This window comes from Cherax quadricarinatus, chromosome 11 (genome assembly GCF_038502225.1).
Source record: "Cherax quadricarinatus isolate ZL_2023a chromosome 11, ASM3850222v1, whole genome shotgun sequence".
In the NCBI taxonomy this organism is placed as follows: domain Eukaryota; kingdom Metazoa; phylum Arthropoda; class Malacostraca; order Decapoda; family Parastacidae; genus Cherax; species Cherax quadricarinatus.
The window spans coordinates 46,191,287-46,213,776 of record NC_091302.1 but is presented as its reverse complement, the minus strand read 5'-3'; the positions used below and the strand labels follow the sequence as shown (position 1 = coordinate 46,213,776).

The 22,490-nt window shown below is 43.8% G+C and overlaps 1 protein-coding gene across 1 annotated transcript in view; it reads right to left on the bottom strand.

Annotated features, from left to right (window-relative positions):
- LOC128687479 (adhesion G-protein coupled receptor G2-like) overlaps positions 1 to 22,490 on the bottom strand; it is a 102,322-nt gene that overhangs the window by 48,813 nt on the left and 31,019 nt on the right. The window contains exons 3-10 of the mRNA XM_070084069.1: positions 16,110 to 16,287; positions 15,134 to 15,315; positions 12,684 to 12,900; positions 8,809 to 9,006; positions 7,922 to 8,040; positions 5,535 to 5,733; positions 4,302 to 4,427; positions 1,731 to 1,839 (exon numbers count right to left, since the gene is read on the bottom strand). Of these exons, the coding sequence (XP_069940170.1) occupies positions 1,731 to 1,839; positions 4,302 to 4,427; positions 5,535 to 5,733; positions 7,922 to 8,040; positions 8,809 to 9,006; positions 12,684 to 12,900; positions 15,134 to 15,315; positions 16,110 to 16,287 (1,328 nt within the window). The remainder of the gene's footprint in view (positions 1 to 1,730; positions 1,840 to 4,301; positions 4,428 to 5,534; positions 5,734 to 7,921; positions 8,041 to 8,808; positions 9,007 to 12,683; positions 12,901 to 15,133; positions 15,316 to 16,109; positions 16,288 to 22,490) is intronic.

The following is a 22,490-nucleotide window of genomic DNA, read 5'->3' as shown; positions in this document are numbered from 1 at the left end:
TGTAGCTAACATTCGTTAGGTACCTCTTAGGTACCTCTTGGCTCTCTGTTTGAACTTGCTCATGCTATGGCAGCCTTTGACATGTGAAGGTAATCTGTTCCACTCCTTTATTGTTATACAATAAAAGGTGTTTGAAGCCTGACCACTGACTGTGGCTACTACAAAGTTGTTCTCCCTTCCCCAGGACACTGGTTGTGTACAACACGATAGACCTAGAGCTATCGTTCTACTCCCCCGCTGTTGTTTTGATCCTGTATCGCTTGGTTTGCGATATTTGTATAATATAATTATATGAAGAAACCTCTTGTAAGAGTCGAAGAAGAATTAGACCTAATTGTGTCGATGCTTTACCAGATGAACCTGTCCTCCATATTCCATCCCCCCCACCTGCTACCTGGAGTCTACCTGGAGTGTGTTCCGGGGGTCAACGTCCCCGTGACCCAGTCCTTGACCAGGCCTCCCGGTGGATCCGGGCATGATCAACCAGGCTGTTACTGCTGAACCTCGAAACTATACAAGAGAAGTAGCAATTATACTTGCAACATTCAAGACAGAGCAGGTGCATCTTAACTCATTTACAAGACCCAGGAGCTATATAAACGGTTTAGAAAACCGACAAGTTGATAAATGATACACTTGTGAAACAGTTGGGAATCTTTTGTCAAGACTGATGGACTGAACACATCGACTCCAGGCTCAGGGACCGATTACCTCACATTCCTCATCTTCTACCTTTCACTGTATCGGACTGAAGAAATCACTGCGTGGCGAAACATTTCCAGATTCCGAAATGTTGCACAAGTGTCTCATTTATCAAAACCCAGGAGATAGAGCTCGGTCCGCTCAAGAGATCCAGGAGCTGGAGGTCACCTCCTTGAGCAGAGCCACAAAGTTTGAGTGAAAAACACAAACGAAGTCCAGCACCTATGGCCTAAGATCCTGGAAAGGTCCTGGAGCTGTAACCAACACCGTTACTTAGTTGTTGTAACTATTAAGGTTTAAATAATAAAATATTACAAGAACAACAATAGAAATAAGTTATTATTACTAACTTTCTATGGGGTTAACCTTGATAATTTCCACATATGTTAATATGTATTATTATACATAGTAACGTATGTTTTTAATGTTTTGTTCCGATATTCTAGTATACTTAAGTTAGGTTTCTTTTGTTATAATGAACGGGAATAACTTTTGGACTAATACGAGAAGTAATTTTGGAAATTACAGAAAAAATAGAATCATTTGTAACTACTAAGATCCCAGAGAGAAAATAATTTGTGTAACTGTATTTATGTGTACAGGTTGTTAGGTAAGACACATATGCAACAGTTAGGTATCTTTATTTTGAAACGTTTCGCCTACACAGTAGGCTTCTTCAGTCAAGTACAGAAAAGTTGATAGAAGCAGAAGATACTTGAAGACGATGTAATCAGTCCATCACCCTTAAAGTTTTGAGGTGGTCAGTCCCTCAGTCTGGAGAAGAGCACTGACCACCTCAAAACTTTAAGGGTGATGGACTGATTACATCGTCTTCAAGTATCTTCTGCTTCTATCAACTTTTCTGTACTTGACTGAAGAAGCCTACTGTGTAGGCGAAACGTTTCATAATAAAGATACCTAACTGTTGCATATGTGTCTTACCTAACAACCTGTCGGTATTTTATACCATTTTAATGTTCATGTGTACTTGTACATAAATAAACTTAGTGAGTGTGTGTAATACTCACGCAACGTTGACCAGAGTGAAGGCTGTGAGGTCGTAGGTCCGGGACGAGATGACCTCCACGTTGATGGCTCGATTCCCACAATCTGGATCACTCACCAGCCCCACCGGCACTGTCAACACAGGCAACGATTAAGATAAGATTTCGTTCGGATTTTTAACCCCGGAGGGTTAGCCACCCAGGATAACCCAAGAAAGTCAGTGCGTCATCGAGGACTGTCTAACTTATTTGCATTGTGGTCCTCAATTTTGTCCCCCAAGATGCGACCCATACCAGTCGACTAACACCCAGGTACCTATTTGCTGCTAGGTGAACAGGACAACAGGTGTAAGGAAACGCGTCGAAATGTTTCCACCCGCCGGGAATCGAACCTGTGCCCTCCGTGTGTGAAGCGGGAGCTTTAGCCACCAGGCCACCGTGCCCTGGGTAATGCTGTGCTAGGTGTGGGGCTGGTGTGAGTTCTGTTCTAAGTGTGGGGCTGGTGTGAGTTCTGTGCTAAGTGTGGGGCTGGTGTGTGTGTGTGTGTACTGTGCTAAGTGTGTGGCTTGTGTGTGTGTGCTGTTCTAGGTGTAGGACAGCTGTGTGTACTGTGCTAGGTGTGGGGCTGCTGTGTGTACTGTGCTAGGTGTGGGGCTGCTGTGTGTACTGTGCTAGGTGTAGGGCTGCTGTGTGTGTGTACTGTGCTAGGTGTGGGGCTGCTGTGTGTACTGTGCTAGGCGTAGGGCTGCTGTGTGTGTGTACTGTGCTAGGTGTGGGGCTGCTGTGTGTACTGTGCTAGGTGTAGGGCTGCTGTGTGTGTGTACTGTGCTAGGTGTGGGGCTGCTGTGTGTACTGTGCTAGGTGTGGGGCAGCAGTGTGTACTGTGCTAGGCGTGGGGCAGCTGTGTGTACTGTGCTAGGTGTGGGGCTGCTGTGTGTACTGTGCTAGGTGTTGTGCTGCTGTGTGTGTGCACTGTGCTAGGTGTGGGGCAGCTGTGTGTACTGTGCTAGGTGTTGTGCTGCTGTGTGTGTGTGTTAGTTACCATTTTGTCCTAGGCACATGTCGATTAGACACTAGGCCTGTTGAATGTGTGTGTGTATATGCGTGTACTCACCTAGTTGAGGTTGCGGGGGTCGAGTCCGAGCTCCTGGCCCCGCCTCTTCACTGATCGCTACTAGGTCACTCTCCCTGAGCCGTGAGCTTTATCATACCTCTGCTTAAAGCTATGTATGGATCCTGCCTCCACTACATCGCTTCCCAAACTATTCCACTTACTGACTACTCTGTGGCTGAAGAAATACTTCCTAACATCCCTGTAATTCATCTGTGTCTTCAGCTTCCAACTGTGTCCCCTTGTTACTGTGTCCAATCTCTGGAACATCCTGTCTTTGTTCACCTTGTCAATTCCTCTCAGTATTTTGTATGTCGTTATCATGTCCCCCCTATCTCTCCTGTCCTCCAGTGTCGTCAGGTTGATTTCCCTTAACCTCTCCTCGTAGGACATACCTCTTAGCTCTGGGACTAGTCTTGTTGCAAACCTTTGCACTTTCTCTAGTTTCTTTACGTGCTTGGCTAGGTGTGGGTTCCAAACTGGTGCCGCATACTCCAATATGGGCCTAACGTATACGGTGTACAGGGTCCTGAACGATTCCTTATTAAGATGTCGGAATGCTGTTCTGAGGTTTGCTAGGCGCCCATATGCTGCAGCAGTTATTTGGTTGATGTGCGCTTCAGGAGATGTGCCTGGTGTTATACTCACCCCAAGATCTTTTTCCTTGAGTGAGGTTTGTAGTGAGGTTTGTAGTGTGTTTGTAGTGTGCGTGTGTGTGTGTGTGTGCGTGTGCGTGTGCGTGTGCGTGTGTGCGTGTGCGTGCGTGTGTGTGTGTGTGTGTGTGTGTGTGTGTGTGTGTGTGTGTGTGTGTGTGTGTGTGTGTGTGTGTGTGTGTGTGTGTGTACGTGTGTGTGTACGTGTGTGTGTTAGTTACCATTTTGTCCTAGGCACATGTCGATTAGACACTAGGCCTGTTGTATATGTGTACTGTGCTAGGTGTGGGGCAGCTGTGTGTACTGTGCTAGGTGTGGGGCAGCTGTGTGTACTGTGCTAGGTGTGGGGCAGCTGTGTGTACTGTGCTAGGTGTTGTGCTGCTGTGTGTACTGTGCTAGGCGTTGTGAGGTCCTTTTACCAGTGATGGGTTGTACAAGTGTCGAGCTGTACCAGTGTTGTGTTGTACCAGTGTTGCGTTGTACCAGTCTTGTGTTGTACAAGTGTTGTGTTTTACCGGTGTTGGGTTGTACCGGTGTTGGGTTGTACCAGTGTTGGGTTGTGTTGGGTTAAACCAGTGTTGGACTGTACTGGCGTTGTGCTGTTCTACAGTGGTTGTGTACTACGACTGTTGTGTTCGGTACTCCAGCTGGTGTAGAGTACACAGTTGTTGTTCAGTGTTCTGTTTTGTTCATGACAAAGACTCAGTTCACAACTATCTCGTGTACTCAGCTTCCAGACGTGTTGCTGTATCATGTAATGATTTACTTAATCCATAGTGTACGGTGTCAGTGTTACAGTGTATGGTGTAGGGGTGTGGAGATAGGACCCACCTGCAGCACGGTCGTACGGGTAGTCCCAGAGACTAGAGAGGCTCAAGGTGCTGTAGTTTGGCGAGACGATGAATGCCTGGCCACTCGCTCTCCACTCACTCAGGTTCCTCTTAATGGCCATCATCACTGTGGGAACAACACCTCACTCTCTCTCTCCTTCATGTCTGTTACTTTCTCTTATATCTGGTGTTCGAGGTACTATCAAAAAGTCCCCGGATTCAAATTTTCCTTGGCTTCCTGGGTGAAATATTTTAAAAGGCTTTTTTGGGCAAGATAGAACAAACATTAATTGAGGATGATGAACACTCTGGTCGGCCATCACCGTTAAAAACAGACCCCAACATTGAAACAGCGAGAAAAGTTATTCATGAAGATCGTCGTCTGAATATCCAGCGCATTACAAGTGCTGTATTAATTTGTTATGGGTTGTGTAAAAGAATTTTGACTGAAAAAATCAACGTGAGGCAAGTTGCTGCGAAATTTTTGCCCTGCTTGCTGACTCAAAATTATTTTCTAACCAAAAACATGGTGGTCATCCCCCAACCTTTCTGCTCCTAAGATCTAGCCCCCTGTGACTCCTTTCTCTTCCCAAAAATAAAAATGACACTCAAGATTTGGAGTTTTGAAGACGTGGAGAAGAATCAAGCAGAATCACAAGCCCCGCTAGACATCGTTAGGAACGAAGAGTTCCAGAAATGTTATGAGAAGCAACAGAGTCGCTGGGATCAGTGTTCAGCCTCATAAGGAAAGTACTTCCAGGGAGACAACTTCAACTACCTGATTAGATAAGCCTACATATATTTTTTTCGCATTAGTCAGAGAACTTTTTAATAGCACCTCGTGTAGTACAAATTTTTATCTATATAATAATAATAATAATAATATAATAATAGTTATTATTATTATTATTATTATTATTATTATTATTATTATTATTATTATTATTGTTATTATTATTATAATAATAATAATTATTATTATTATTATTATTATTATTATTATTATTATTATTATTATTATTATTATTATTATTATTATTATTATTATATCCCAGGTGAGCACTAAACCCTTATGGATCATAGAGTGCCTGTGGAATTTGATTCAATCAGTTTTGATCACATACAGATACCCTGTGTCCAGACACTGACCATACAGTGAGCATCTCTCATCCATTCTGCACCACACAGTACCTACACTCATACATTACATTAAGATCATACTTGGTATACTAACAGATGTTGTCGGTGACCTGGGTAAAGTTGAGAGGGATGGTGGTGTTGACGTAGCGCACCTGACGTATCAACGCTGACGTCCAGTTCGCTACGTTCTCCATCACCTGAGCAGAACCAGCGTTGTCCTTCCGTTCTTGTATTGCCTCTATGTTGCCTACGTTGTTTACAGAAAACAGGTTGCTCACAGCTCCATACAAGCTCTGAAATGGTAATATATATATATACATATATATATATATATATATATATATATATATATATATATATATATATATATATATATATATATATATATAAATATATATATATATATATATATATATATGTCGTGCCGAATAGGCAGAACTTGCGATCTTGGCTTAAATAGCAACGCTCATCTTGCCAAATAGGACAAGCGAAAATTTGTGTATGCAATAATTTCGCCAAAATCATTTTGAACCTAACGAAAAAAATGTATTTCACTGTGTTTGTTTAGTATTAAATTATTGTAAATAAATCTAAAATATATATATAGTTGGGTTAGGCTAAAATAAATTGCGCTTGTTATAATAAGGTTAGATAAGTTTTCTAAGATTCTTTTGGTGCAAAATTAAAAATCTTTACATTAACATTAATGAAAAAAATATATCTTTAAACGTATAAGAGAAAATTTTAGAAAGGACTTAATTTTAAATGAGTTGTTGCTAATTGACCAGTTTTACATATTCGGCACGACATATATATATATATATATATATATATATATATATATATATATATATATATATATATATATATATATATATATATATATATATATATATATATAGATTATATATATATATATATTTATATATTTATATATATATATATTTATATATATATATTTATATATATTTATATATATAAATATATATTTATATGTATATACATTCTATATATATATATATATATATATATATATATATATATATATACACTCATAATAATAATCATACTATTATTATTAATAGTGGTGGTAGTAGTAGTGGTAGTAGTGATAGTAATAGTAGTAGCAGTAATGGTAGCAGCAGCAATAGCAGCGTGGCATCAACAGCAGCAGCACAGCAGCGCAGACAGTGGCAGTAACAGCAGCAGACCAATAGCAGTAGTACAGCAGCAGCATAAGCAGCAGTCAGCAACAGCAGCAGGCAGCAACAGCAGTATAATGGACAGCAGCGGCAGCAATAGCAGCAGCAACAGCAGCAGCAGCAATAGCAGCAGCAGTAACAGTCAGCAAGGCAATAGCAGCAGCAGTACAGTAGCAGTGCAGCAACAGCATGCAGCAATGCAGCAGCAGCAAGCAGGCAACAGCAGTAACAGCACAGCAGCAACAGCAGCAGGTCATGCAACAGCAGCAGCAAGGTAGCAGCAGCAGCAAGGCAGCAGCACTAGTGGTGCACAGCAGCAGTAACAGCAGCAGCAGGCAGCAGCAGCAGTAACAGTGAGCGGTGCATCAACAGTGGTAGCAGCACAGCAGCAGTAGTAATAGTAGCAGTAGTAATAGTAGCAGTAGTAATAGTAGCAGTAGTAATAGTAGTAGTAATAGTAGCAGTAGTAATAGTAGCAGTAGTAATAGTAGCAGTAGTAATAGTAGTAGTAATAGTAGCAGTAGTAATAGTAGCAGTAGTAATAGTAGCAGTAGTATTAATAGTAGCAGTAGTAATAGTAGCAGTAGTTATAGTAGCAGTAGTAATAGTAGTAGTAATAGTAGCAGTAGTAATAGCAGTAGCAATAGTAGTAGTAATAGTAGCAGTAGTTGTAATAGCAGTAGTAATAGTAGTAGTAATAGTAGTAGTAATAGTAGCAGTAGTAATAGTAGCAGTAGTAACAGTAGTAGTAATAGTAGCAGTAGTAATAGTAGCAGTAGTAATAGTAGTAGTAATAGTAGCAGTAGTAATAGTAGCAGTAGTAATAGTAGCAGCAGTAGCAATAGTAGTAGTAATAGTAGCAGTAGTAACAGTAGTAGTAATAGTAGCAGTAGTAATAGTAGCAGTAGTAGCAATAGTAGCAGTAATAGTAGCAGTAGTAACAGTAGTAGTAATAGTAGTAGTAATAGTAGCAGCAGTAGCAATAGTAGCAGTAATAGCAGTAGTAATAATAGTAATATTAGTAGTAATAGTAGCCATAGTAACAGCAATAGCAGTAGTTGTAGTAGTAGTAGTAGTAGTAGTATTAGTAGCAGTATTACGGTAGTTTAATCTTTGTAGGTAATCAGGTTTGATCTATGAAAGACAAGGTTAACTTTAATCCCTTGGATCCAGAGCTCTTCACCAGGATAAAGGCATCTCACCCATTCTTCCTTCCACTCTCCTTGACGGTAGCGGGCCAGGAGATGTACACAGCTAGCGTGGATGCTGCATCACTCACCAAAATTTTGTTGCACTGCGTTGCCGTGATGTTCTGCGGTGCGTTTCCTCCTTTCGTTATGGTGTTCACTACGTTGAGCAGTGTTTGGAAATCTGTGAGTGCTGTCGTCGGCGGCACGGCTGCAAGACAACGGTACGATAGTGTAAACCTTGATCATAGATACCGTCAAGTGCTTTCATGTTCCTCATACTAACGTAGTCAGTGACCGGCTTTCATATCCCGTACCCGAACCTAGTCAGTGACCGGCTTTCCCACAAAGTTGTCCAAAAATCCCTGACCGCAGAAAGAGGGAAGACGCAGTCAAGTACCAGAATCAGCCTTTGTGGAGATAATGTTCTACGCTAAGTAAGGTTTTTCTAGTTCTACTTGGAGCAAAAAGATGCATAATAAAGACATCTTCATTTTTTATTCCTGTGGACAGTATATAGCTCCGAGCTATGTAAATCCATGTAAACTTCAACCTGTACAGTTGTCTTTTAGGCATTTTAATCTTATTTTGTTGTGTTCAAGACCATTTGTTTTGAGCACCGGTTGTTATCTAACTTGAATTTTTGTTTTGGTTTTGCGACGCGTAAAAGTGTAAACTTTGGGCATATTACACCATCAGTAAGTAGGTACCCGCATGTCAGCCGGATAACGTGAGTCGCATCCCATGACGGGTGTTAGCATATATAAGTCAATAAATGAAGGGTGTTAGCATATATAACTCTCTGAATAAAGGATGTTAGTACATACAGTGTTTCACTCGTAAGAGGCCCCGAGTTATCGTTTACTACAGACATAATATACAAGCAAGACAGTTGCAGCTACGAGAGTACCAACTCAGGGCCTCCCAAGCCTGTAAATTCAGCGGCGTAAAAAAAAATAAAAAGAGTTTGTGCACTGACCCGTAGGGCTTGCCTGTGTGCCTGCCGTGGTGGCGCTGGTGGCTTGCGTGGGGCTTGGCATGCTGTTTTGCGTTGTTTGGTCAGCGATCATGTTCTGTAGCCCGTTGATGACTGTTGCTGCTGTCTCAGGGTCATTCATATCAGCTCCAGACACTTGACTCGCGAATGATTCTGCCGTCTGATTTGCGAACTCCCAAGCTGAAAAGTGGTGTGTCTACGTTATTTGCTGCGTACATTGTGAAATATTATTTTCATACTCATGGGGGGAGGGAGGGGATTAATTTTTATATTAACATAAATGAAAAAAATATACATCTTTAAATGTATAAAAGAAAATTTTAGAAAGGACTTAATTTTAAATGAGTTCTTGCTAATTGACCAGTTTAACTATTCGGCACGGCATATATATATATATATATATATATATATATATATATATATATATATATATATATATATATATATATATATATATATATATATACATATGTTGTGCCGAATAGGCAGAACTTGCGATCTTGGCTTAAATAGCAACGCAAGTGAAAATTTGTGTATGCAGTAGTTTCGCCAAAATCATTCTGAACCTAACGAAAAATTATATTTCACTGTGTTTGTTTAGTATTAAATTATTGTAAACAAATCTAAAATATCTTTAGTTGGGTTAGGCTAAAATAAATTGCGCTTGTTATAATAAGGTTAGGTAAGTTTTCTAAGTTCTTTTTGGTGCAAAATTATAAATTTTTACGTCAACATTAATGAAAAAAATATATCTTTAAACGTATAAGAGAAAATTTTAGAAAGGACTTAATTTGAAATGAGTTGTTGCTAATTGACCAGTTTTACATATTCGGCACGACATATATATATATATATATATATATATATATATATATATATATATATATATATATATATATATATATATATATATATATATATATATAAATGCAAAGAATTCTTAGTTTGGAAATTAGGAGGAGGGACGAGACTACTAAAACTATTATCCAGAGGGTTGAGGAGGGGGTTGAGGTAGTTCGGACATGTAGAGAGGCTGGAACAAAGTAGAATGACTTCGAGAATGTATAATTCTGTAGTGGGTAGCCTGGGAAAGGTGCTGTTGGAGTGTGAGCAGGATAATATTTATGAAGGGATTTAGGGAAACCTGTTGAGGATAATGCTACAAGCTAAGTCCAAGATTAAATAGTGGACTGTAGGGGGAACTTAGCTTAATAGACAGCTTTCGCCTACACAGCCATCCCGGCAGGCGATGTCTTGAGAAGCTGTCATATGCATCCCTCAATGGGCTGGAATAAAATTTATTGGTGAGTAGAATTACCCCTAGGGGTTGTTATGTCAGCATATCTCAGAACCGATTGCTGACTGGAACCATTACTCACATGTGTGGACTCAAAAGTCCATGTTTCACCGGGTACTGGTACATTAATAAACACAAAAGGACATCCGCTTGCAGCCGACCTACCCCTATCATGTTTATTAAACGTACCTGGGTTATTTGTAACTGACCCGTAGTTGCACCCGGTTATCCGTTGTCTTGACTGAAGCAGACGTGTTCTTTGAAGAATGTTGCACACACTCCATTAGGATCGCAACATTCGTTGTTACACTCTTCATCAAGACTTGTTCATTTATTCACAATCTTATCACTAAAGAAGCTGATCACACTTCTCTGTAAGTGTTTAGATTTTTTTTTTTTGAGACACTTTTATGCACAAAAATGCGCAGATCAGTGTTCTTTGTTGGTTATCCCAGCGTCAATGTGAGCCCTAGCAGGGTCAAAAGCAATCTGAAAATGCCACAGCCTCCTACGATGCCACTGCTCTAGCACATAAAGGAAAAGCTGACCTAGCACATTTCCCTTCCTTGCCAAACTTCCACTATGAAGCAATGCTGAATGTTTGATTCTTGCTGTCTTAAGAATAGACAACAATGTACACTATCTTTACCATGGTAATATAGTGGAGCAGGATTTCTTTAATTGTCCTGCTAAGGTAAGGGAGTAATGGTATCTTATTTAAACTACACGCTCGCAATAGTGGTCTCTTCCAAAGAGCCGCGTGACCATGTAACTGATACACACTGGTTAAACATCTGCTGGTAATTACTTGATGTAGTAGTAAACAAGATGCTTGCCCCTTCTGAGAGGGCTGGGCCCTCTCCTATCTAACACGCTCACAATGCTTGCTGGAAGTCCAAGCCCCTCACCCACTAAACCTCCTTTACCCCCTCCCTCCAACCTTTTTAACCACGACCCCTACCCCGCCTTCCTTCCCCTACAGATTTATACGCTCTCCATGTCATTCTACTTTGATCCATTCTCTCTAAATGACCAAACCACCTCAACAAACCCTCTTCAGCCCTCTGACTAATACTTTTATTAACTCCACACCTTCTCCTAATTTCCACACTCCGACTTTTCTGCATAATATTTACACCACACATTGCCCTTAGACAGAACATCTCCACTGCCTCCAACCGTCTCCTCGCTGCTGCATTCACAACCCAAGCTTCACATCCATATAAGAGTGTTGGTACTACTATACTTTCATACATTCCCTTCTTTGCCTCCATAGATAATGTTTTTTGTCTCCACATATACCTCAACGCACCACTCACCTTTTTTCCCTCATCAATTCTATGATTAACCTCATCCTTCATAAATCCATCCGAAGACACGTCAACTCCCAAGTATCTGAAAACATTCACTTCTTCCATACTCCTCCTCCCCAATTTGATATCCAATTTTTCTTTATCTAAATCATTTGACACCCTCATCACCTTACTCTTTTCTATGTTCACTTTCAACCTTCTACCTTTACAATCGCAGACGGGTGATTTCAACTATGCAAGACAAACCACGGTGGTGGAAATCTGTAGCTCAAGTACTTTCACACCTCTCAGTGCATCATCATCACGGTTTTCCTTAGAAACCGTGGACGGTGACACATCCGCACTATGCTACCCTGAGAACTCTAGCTGCTTTAGTTGCTCTCTTGCAACGTTGCACAGCTTCTCATAATACACTGAGAAGTGTGAAAGTACTTGAACTACGGATTTCCACCCCCGTGGTTTGTCTTGCATATATATATATATATATATATATATATATATATATATATATATATTATCGCTTGGAATTTCTCTATTCATTCACAGTGGTTGTTTTGCATATTCTGAAATCACCTGTTTACTGTGACCTTATTGCATATATATATATATATATATATATATATATATATATATATATATATATATATATATATATATATATATATATATATGTCGTGCCGAATAGGCAGAACTTGCGATCTTGGCTTAAATAGCAACGTTCATCTTGCCATATAGGACAAGTGAAAATATATATATACGTATAATATTCTTGTGTTATTTATCAACTTGTCTGTATTATATACCTTCAGTAATATGATACTCATCTGACACAGCAACATCATAGTATCTTGGTACAATTGAGGTTCTTTGCCTCTCCTTTAGTAAGCAACTGGTTAGCACGACCTACTTGCCCTCGTGGGCCACGCTCACCTGTGGGGCCAATTCCAGCTGCTTCATCTCACCTCTACACTAATATATAAGATCTGACCACCTCCCTACGAGAGTGACGGACTGATCACATCAATACTATCTGTATCCGACTGAAGAAGCCTTTTGTGCGGGCGAAACATTTTGGCAAATTAGATACCCCGGTGTTACAATTGCGTCTTATTTATCAACATGTAGGCATTGTATACCATCAATAACTAGACGTTGAACACAGTAACTCCACCACTACAATAACTTGACATTACCTGCTACAAGAAAATATTAACACAAGAAGTAGCACACATGAACGCCACACTTACCATAACCTCCCGTGAAGTATAAAGTCTCTGTGTCGTTGAGTTCCTTGGTCCAGGTAGCGAGTTCGTCTATCAGAGCGTCGGCGTAGTTCCTGTAAGTGGTGTTGTCTGCGTCCATGTGGCAACCGACCATCATCTGGGGCGGGTTGAGGGCGCTCTTAGAGGCTGCCGCTGTCTGAGGCGACATGGTCTGTGCTTGCTTCTTCTGATTGACGAACACCTGAATTATTATTGTTAGGTTATTCTTCAAGACAGACTTCCTGAAGTGGGTCTTCATCTTGTGATGAACAGCCCAAAATATCGTAAGAAAAAGTGGTATCGTGAACACTGCCATTGTCTGAAGGGAAAGATTACGACCGTGACGCCACATACTGGACATGTTGATAAGTGATACACTTCTGCAATATTTGGGTATTTATATTCTGGAAACGTTTGGCCTCGTAGTGGCTTTTTCAGTCCAATGTAGAGATGGGTGGAAGATGAGGAGGAGTTTAAGGTAATCAGTCCCTCAGCCTGGAGTCGATATGTTCACTCCATCAGTTTTGACAAAGATTGAAGAAACCGCTGTGGGGCGAAACGTTTCCAAAATAAAGATACCCAAATGCCGCACAAATGTTTCGTTAATCAAGTTGTCGGTCGTGTCAACCATTTATTTACAAATGTACATCCTCAAGAACGCTTGAAAAACTAATAAATTTATTTTATGTTGTTTGGTGGTGGGTGAACTCTGCTGTACTGTCTTATTGCTGCATAATTACTACACTTATTATTGTGTTTACTACAGTGCTGTGTTGATGATCAACACAAGTGCTGCGAGAACAGTCAACACAAAGGTGATGAAGAATATACCAAGCTAATACACACACACATACACACACATACACACACACACACACACACACACACACACACACACACACATACACACACACACACACACACACACACACAAGGAGAAAGATCTGTGGGTGAGTATAACACCGAACACGTCGCAGGAAGCTCACATTAACCAAATAACTGCTGCAGCATATGGGTGCCTGGCAAACCTGAGAATAGCGTTCCGATACCTCAGTAAGGAATCGTTCAAGACACTGTACACTGTGTACGTCAGGCCCATACTGGAGTATGCAGCACCAGTTTGGGACCCACACCTGGTCAAGCACGTCAAGAAATTAGAGAAAGTGCAAAGGTTTGCAACAAGACTAATCCCAGAGCTAAGGGGATTGTCCTGCGAAGAAAGGTTAAGGGAAATCGGTCTCACGACACTGGAGGACAGGAGGGTTAGGGGAGACATGATAACGACATACAAAATACTGCGTGGAATAGACAAAGTGGACAGAGACAGAATGTTCCAGAGATATGACACAGAAACAAGGGGTCACAATTGTAAGTTGAAGAATCAGATGAGCCAAACAGATGTTAGAAAGTATTTCTTCAGCCACAGAGTTGTTAGGAAGTAGACTAGTCTGGCAAGTGATGTAGTGGAGGCAGGAACCATACATAGTTTTAAGGCGAGGTATGATAAAGCTCATGGAGCAGGGAGAGGGAGGACCCAGTAGCGGTCAGTGAAGAGGCGGGGCCAGGAGCTGAGTCTCGACCCCTGCAACCACAATTAGGCGAGTACAATTAGGTGAGTACACACACACACACACACACACTGTCGATCTGAAAACTTTATGTCGGCTGATACACAACAGTTGTCTCGAGTCCACTATATAAAATCAAATGCAAGATAAATGAGAGAAAAAGACGAGAGACGTTGAAGGTTACACACACACACACACACACACTGTCGATCTGAAAACCAACGTTGAAGGTTCCAACACACTTAAGTCTCGTAGCACTTAAGTCTCGTAGCACTCAAGTCTCGTAGCACTCAAGTCTCATAGCACTCACGAAGACGGTAACCTGCTCCCATCAACTGAAGATTACCCACTGGGCAGAGGAGTTGGAATTCAACCCCCCATTGTTCCCAAATTCATCAGGTCGATCAATACAGGCAGGCATACAGTGGCAGTCACACATACCGTACACGTTTATTGATTAAAATAATTACTTCATAGTTCCAACTTTCCTTATATATTAATTTTCTCCTGTGACTTATGTATCTGCTGAAGAGGATCCCAGAAGGGGATTGAAATACAAACCAATTAATCTTCCGAGTTTCTGTCTCCATGTGGGTTATTACTGAGCATTGATAAGTGTTCATTACAATTTAGTTATCCAGAAGTTAAACATTTAAAATGGGACACAAAGTTCCCCACTCGTGTAGCTGTAGACGGCTGCGGAACGAGAGAGAAGGAGTCTGGTTGCGTTCAGGCTCATGAAGGGTTCTTGGTCCAAGGAATTAGACCTACCCTATTTCTTGGATTAAAACTGTTTTTTCTCCCATCTTTCAGGAACCTTATGAGTTTAGTGTTTCCCAGCAACAGTAATAATGACTTAGCACTTACCTCGAGACCAGAGTCGTTGAGTGAGGGAGGAGCCCAACGTATGCCAATGTTCGTCCAGTTCCGGGTACCGAACTGACCGATGGTCGAGGCTTCCCAATAAAGGTTTCCAGTGGATAATAGAGCATAAATCCACACACCATACAGCGAGAGCCTCACTCCAGGGTGACCATTCGTGTCTCCTCCTGTATGAACACACTCTCGTCAGTGTTATGGTAGTGAGTGTTTATAAGGCCACACTTACAATACCAGTTTATTTTAAGTTAATACAGTGTTTATACATAAATGGGTGACACTTGCGACATGTTGAAGGCTCGTAACTCACGGAATCGTAATAACACGACTGCTAGCAAACCACGGTAGAGGTGGGGTTAGAACCCACGGCGGGTGAGTCTTAAAACTCCAGGCCAGTGCGTAAACCACTAGGCCAGCTGCCCAGCTGGCTGCAATAGGATTCATCCAACTGTATAAATATATCTAGTTGGATGAATCTTACTCTATCCAGCTGGGCAGCTGACCCAGTGGTTTACACACTGGCCTGGAGTTTTATGACTCCCGCCATGGGTTCTAACTCCCACCCCCCGTACCGTGGTCTGAAAGCGCATAGTTATACAGAGGAAGTCTATTCTGGCGACTTAGGGCTCAGACTAGCTTAGAATAGCAGTAATATCAGAGGTAATTAATGCTAGGAATTATTATTCACTGAGGGACTACAACTTGACATACCGACTGTGTAAAAGAATCGTACAATATTGACTGATAAGGAGTGATGTAAATATGGAAATGTTCGCTATACTACAACTTGTAACTACTGAACTCGACCTCAAATGATGGTCAAGACTTGCAGCAAGATTAGTGGAGATTGTTATTCCAGATTAGTGGTGATGATATACCAAATTGAGAACACTGACTTAGCAAATTAGGAAGGCTAACTTAACACATTAGGGTCGCTGACATAACACTAAGAGCATTGACTCACCCGTGGATACAATGGTCTGAAACGTGGTTAAGTGTCCAGTCGTGTCGTTGATGCTGTCGAAGTAATTCTGTGTAATGTTTACATTGATCCAGACACTGAGACTGAAGCCTAGGGTACAGTTGGCAGGGTTGGCAGAGCACTGGTCGACCGTCACGTTGTAGCCTTTGTGTACCAGACACTGTGGTTAGAGAGACACAGTCCTATTAGTTATCTGTATATATGCAGCAGCAAGGACCACACAACCACTCCACTACCACACAACCACTCCACTACCACACAACCACTCCACTACCACACAACCACTCCACTACCACAAAACCACTCCACTACCACACAACCACTCCACTACCACACAACCACTCCACTACCACACAACCACACCACTACCACACAACCACTCCACTACCACACAATCACACCATTGCCACACAACCACACCACTACCACACAACCACTCCACTACCACACAGCCACACCATTGCCATACAACCACACCACTACCACACAACCACTCCACTACCACACAACTACTCCACTACCACACAACCACTCCACTACAACACAACCACTCCACTACCACACAACCACTCCACTACCACACCATTGCCACACAACCACACCACTACCACACAACCACTACACTACCACACAACCACACCATTGCCACACAACCACTTCACTACCACACAACCACACCATTGCCACACAACCACACCACTACCACACAACCACACCACTACCACACAACCACTCCACTACCACACCACTACCACACAACCACTCCACTACCACACAACCACACCACTCCCACACACCCACACCATTGCCACACAACCACTCCACTACCACACAACCACACCACTACCACACAACCACACCATTGCCACACAACCACTCCACTACCACACAACCACTCCACTACCACACAACCACACCATCGCCACACAACCACTCCACTACCACACAACCTCACCACTACCACACAACCACATCATTGCCACACAACCACACCATTGCCACACAACCACACCACTACCACACAACCACACCACTAACACATAACCACTCCACTACCACACAACCACACCACTACCACACAACCACTCCACTACCACGCAACCACTCCACTACCACACAACCACACCATTGCCACACAACCACTCCACTACCACACAACCACACCACTACCACACAACCACTCCACTACCACACAACCACACCACTACCACACAACCACACCACTACCACACAACCACTCCACTACCACATAACTACTCCACTACCACACAACCACTCCACTACCACACAACCACACCACTACCACACAACCACTCCACTACCACACAACCACTCCACTACCACACAACCACACCATTGCCACACAACCAGTCCACTACCACACAACCACACCACTACCACACAACCATACCATTGCTACACAACCACTCCACTACCACACAACCACATCACTACCACACAACCACTCCACTACCACACAACCACACCATTGCCACTCAACCACACCACTAACACACAACCACCACACAACTACACCACTACCACAACCGCACCACTACCACACAACAACCACACAACAACCACATAACTACAACACTACTACAACCACACCACTACCACACAACCACCACACAACAACACCACTACCTCAACCACACCACTACCACCACACAATTACATCACTACCACAACCACACCACTACCACACAACCACCACACAACTATACCACTACCAGCACACAACTACACCACTACCAGCACACAACTACTCCACTACCACAACCACACCACTACCACACAACCACCACACAACTATACCACTACCACCACACAACTACACCACTACCACAACCACACCACTACCACCACACAACTACATTACTACCACAAACACACCACTTCCATACAACCACCACACAACTACACCACTACCACAACCACACCACTACCACCACACAACTACACCACTACCACAAACACACCACTTCCATACAACCACCACACAACTACACCACTACCACAACCACACCACTACCACACAACCACCACACAACTATACCACTACCACCACACAACTACACCACTACCACAAACACACCACTTCCATACAACCACCACACAACTACACCACTACCACCACACAACCACACCACTACCACCACACAACTACACCACTACCACAACCACACCACTACCACCACACAACTACACCACCACACAACCACACCACTACCACCACACAACTACACCACTACCACAACCACACCACTACCACCACACAACCACACCACTACCACCACACAACTACACCACCACACAACCACACCACTACCACCACACAACCACACCACTACCACCACACAACTACACCACCACACAACCACACCACTACCACCACACAACTACACCACCACACAACCACACCACTACCACCACACAACTACACCACAACCACAACTACACCACCACACAACCACACCACTACCACCACACAACTACACCACCACACAACCACACCACTGCCACAGTAGGGGGGTTGGCGGCTCAGTAGCTTCTCAAAGAACGCCGCCTTTTCACACCTATGTGTGAAATTTCGCACCTATATGATAATGACCCTTCCGGTCCTGTGTCGCGCGCCCACCCGCGCCCGCGCGCCCACTCGTGCCCTTCCGCGCCCACCCGCGCCCGCGCCTTCTGCAGCGTCCGCCGGATCGCCCCCGCTCCCCGATTTTTTTTCCGATTTTTTCGATTTTTTTGAATTTCATTTTCTTGTGCTCTCCATCTCCTCGGATCAACACCCTCCCCCCACACCTCCCACCATCCACTTCTACCCTCTATGTCCAAATATTCCTGCTCTACTTCCTTGGATCAAGACCTCCCTCTCCATCCCCCCCCAAAAAATCATTTTCTTATATTCTCTAACTCCTCGGATCAAGTTTTTGAGGTTCCCCCCTACGGGTACCCCTCCCACTTGCACCCCCATCCCAAAATCCCTGCTCCACCTCCTCGGATCAAGTGTAAACCAGTAACTTGGTGTCATGCATGACGTCACCTCACCTGTGTTTACTCAGTGACGTCACGTGATGACCTCACACAGACCAACACCTGCGTTTACTCAGTGACGTCACATGATGACCTCACACAGACCAACACCTGTGTTTACTCAGCGACGTCACGTGATGACCTCACACAGACCAACAACTGCGTTTACTCAGTGACGTCACATGATGACCTCACACAGACCAACACCTGCGTTTACTCAGTGACGTCACGTGATGACCTCACACAGACCAACACCTGTGTTTACTCAGTGACGTCACATGATGACCTCACACAGACCAACACCTGCGTTTACTCAGTGACGTCACGTGATGACCTCACACAGACCAACACCTGTGTTTACTCAGTGACGTCACGTGATGACCTCACACAGACCAACACCTGCGTTTACTCAGTGACGTCACGTGATGACCTCACACAGACCAACACCTGTGTTTACTCAGTGACGTCACATGATGACCTCACACAGACCAACACCTGTGTTTACTCAGCGACGTCACGTGATGACCTCACACAGACCAACAACTGCGTTTACTCAGTGACGTCACATGATGACCTCACACAGACCAACACCTGTGTTTACTCAGCGACGTCACGTGATGACCTCACACAGACCAACACCTGTGTTTACTCAGTGACGTCACGTGATGACCTCACACAGACCAACACCTGCGTTTACTCAGTGACGTCACATGATGACCTCACACAGACCAACACCTGTGTTTACTCAGTGACGTCACATGATGACCTCACACAGACCAACACCTGCGTTTACTCAGTGACGTCACGTGATGACCTCACACAGACCAACACCTGTGTTTACTCAGTGACGTCACGTGATGACCTCACACAGACCAACACCTGCGTTTACTCAGTGACGTCACGTGATGACCTCACACAGACCAACACCTGTGTTTACTCAGTGACGTCACGTGATGACCTCACACAGACCAACACCTGTGTTTACTCAGTGACGTCACGTGATGACTTCACACAGACCAACACCTGCGTTTACTCAGTGACGTCACGTGATGACCTCACACAGACCAACACCTGTGTTTACTCAGTGACGTCACGTGATGACCTCACACAGACCAACACCTGTGTTTACTCAGTGACGTCACGTGATGACCTCACACAGACCAACACCTGCGTTTACTCAGTGACGTCACGTGATGACCTCACACAGACCAACGCCTGTGTTTACTCAGTGACGTCACGTGATGACCTCACACAGACCAACACCTGTGTTTACTCAGTGACGTCACGTGATGACCTCACACAGACCAACACCTGTGTTTACTCAGCGACGTCACGTGATGACCTCACACAGACCAACACCTGTGTTTACTCAGCGACGTCACGTGATGACCTCACACAGACCAACACCTGTGTTTACTCAGTGACGTCACATGATGACCTCACACAGACCAACACCTGTGTTTACTCAGTGACGTCACGTGATGACCTCACACAGACCAACACATGTGTTTACTCAGTGACGTCACGTGATGACCTCACACAGACCAACACCTGCGTTTACTCAGTGACGTCACATGATGACCTCACACAGACCAACACCTGTGTTTACTCAGTGACGTCACGTGATGACCTCACACAGACCAACACCTGCGTTTACTCAGTGACGTCACATGATGACCTCACACAGACCAACACCTGTGTTTACTCAGTGACGTCACGTGATGACCTCACACAGACCAACACCTGTGTTTACTCAGTGACGTCACGTGATGACCTCACACAGACCAACACCTGTGTTTACTCAGTGACGTCACATGATGACCTCACACAAACCAACACCTGTGTTTACTCAGTGACGTCACATGATGACCTCACACAGACCAACACCTGCGTTTACTCAGTGACGTCACATGATGACCTCACACAGACCAACACCTGTGTTTACTCAGTGACGTCACGTGATGACCTCACACAGACCAACACCTGCGTTTACTCAGTGACGTCACATGATGACCTCACACAGACCAACACCTGTGTTTACTCAGTGACGTCACGTGATGACCTCACACAGACCAACACCTGCGTTTACTCAGTGACGTCACATGATGACCTCACACAGACCAACACCTGTGTTTACTCAGTGACGTCACGTGATGACCTCACACAGACCAACACCTGTGTTTACTCAGTGACGTCACGTGATGACCTCACACAGACCAACACCTGTGTTTACTCAGTGACGTCACATGATGACCTCACACAGACCAACACCTGTGTTTACTCAGTGACGTCACATGATGACCTCACACAGACCAACACCTGTGTTTACTCAGTGACGTCACATGATGACCTCACACAGACCAACACCTGTGTTTACTCAGTGACGTCACGTGATGACCTCACACAGACCAACACCTGTGTTTACTCAGCGACGTCACATGATGACCTCACACAGACCAACACCTGTGTTTACTCAGTGACGTCACGTGATGACCTCACACAGACCAACACCTGCGTTTACTCAGTGACGTCACATGATGACCTCACACAGACCAACACCTGTGTTTACTCAGTGACGTCACGTGATGACCTCACACAGACCAACACCTGTGTTTACTCAGTGACGTCACGTGATGACCTCACACAGACCAACACCTGTGTTTACTCAGTGACGTCACGTGATGACCTCACACAGACCAACAGGCATAACACTAATACACAATATTTTCATTTATTTATTTATTATACAACCAATACATTTTATTTCATATACATCCAACCAAAAAAATACAAATTCATTGAAAAAAGGTACAATTTATTGACTAAAATCAACATAGAGTAATTCTTCTTCTCTTGAAGAAATTCTGGGCGTTTTGTTCTGGATCTTCTTCATCGTCATCCCATATATAATAAACTTCTGGGGAGGATGATGTGGGGACGCTGGTGGGGAGGATGATGTGGGGACGCTGGTGGGGAGGATGATGTGGGGACGCTGGTGGGGAGGATGATGTGGGGACGCTGGTGGGGAGGATGATGTGGGGACGCTGGTGGGGAGGATGATGTGGGGACGCTGGTGGGGAGGATGATGTGGGGACGCTGGTGGGGAGGATGATGTGGGGACGCTGGTGGGGAGGATGATGTGGGGACGCTGGTGGGGAGGATGATGTGGGGACGCTGGGGGGGAGGATGATGTGGGGACGCTGGTGGGGAGGATGATGTGGGGACGCTGGTGGGGAGGATGATGTGGGGACGCTGGTGGGGAGGATGTTGTGGGGACGCTGGGGGGGTGGATGATGTGGGGACGCTGGTGGGGAGGATGAT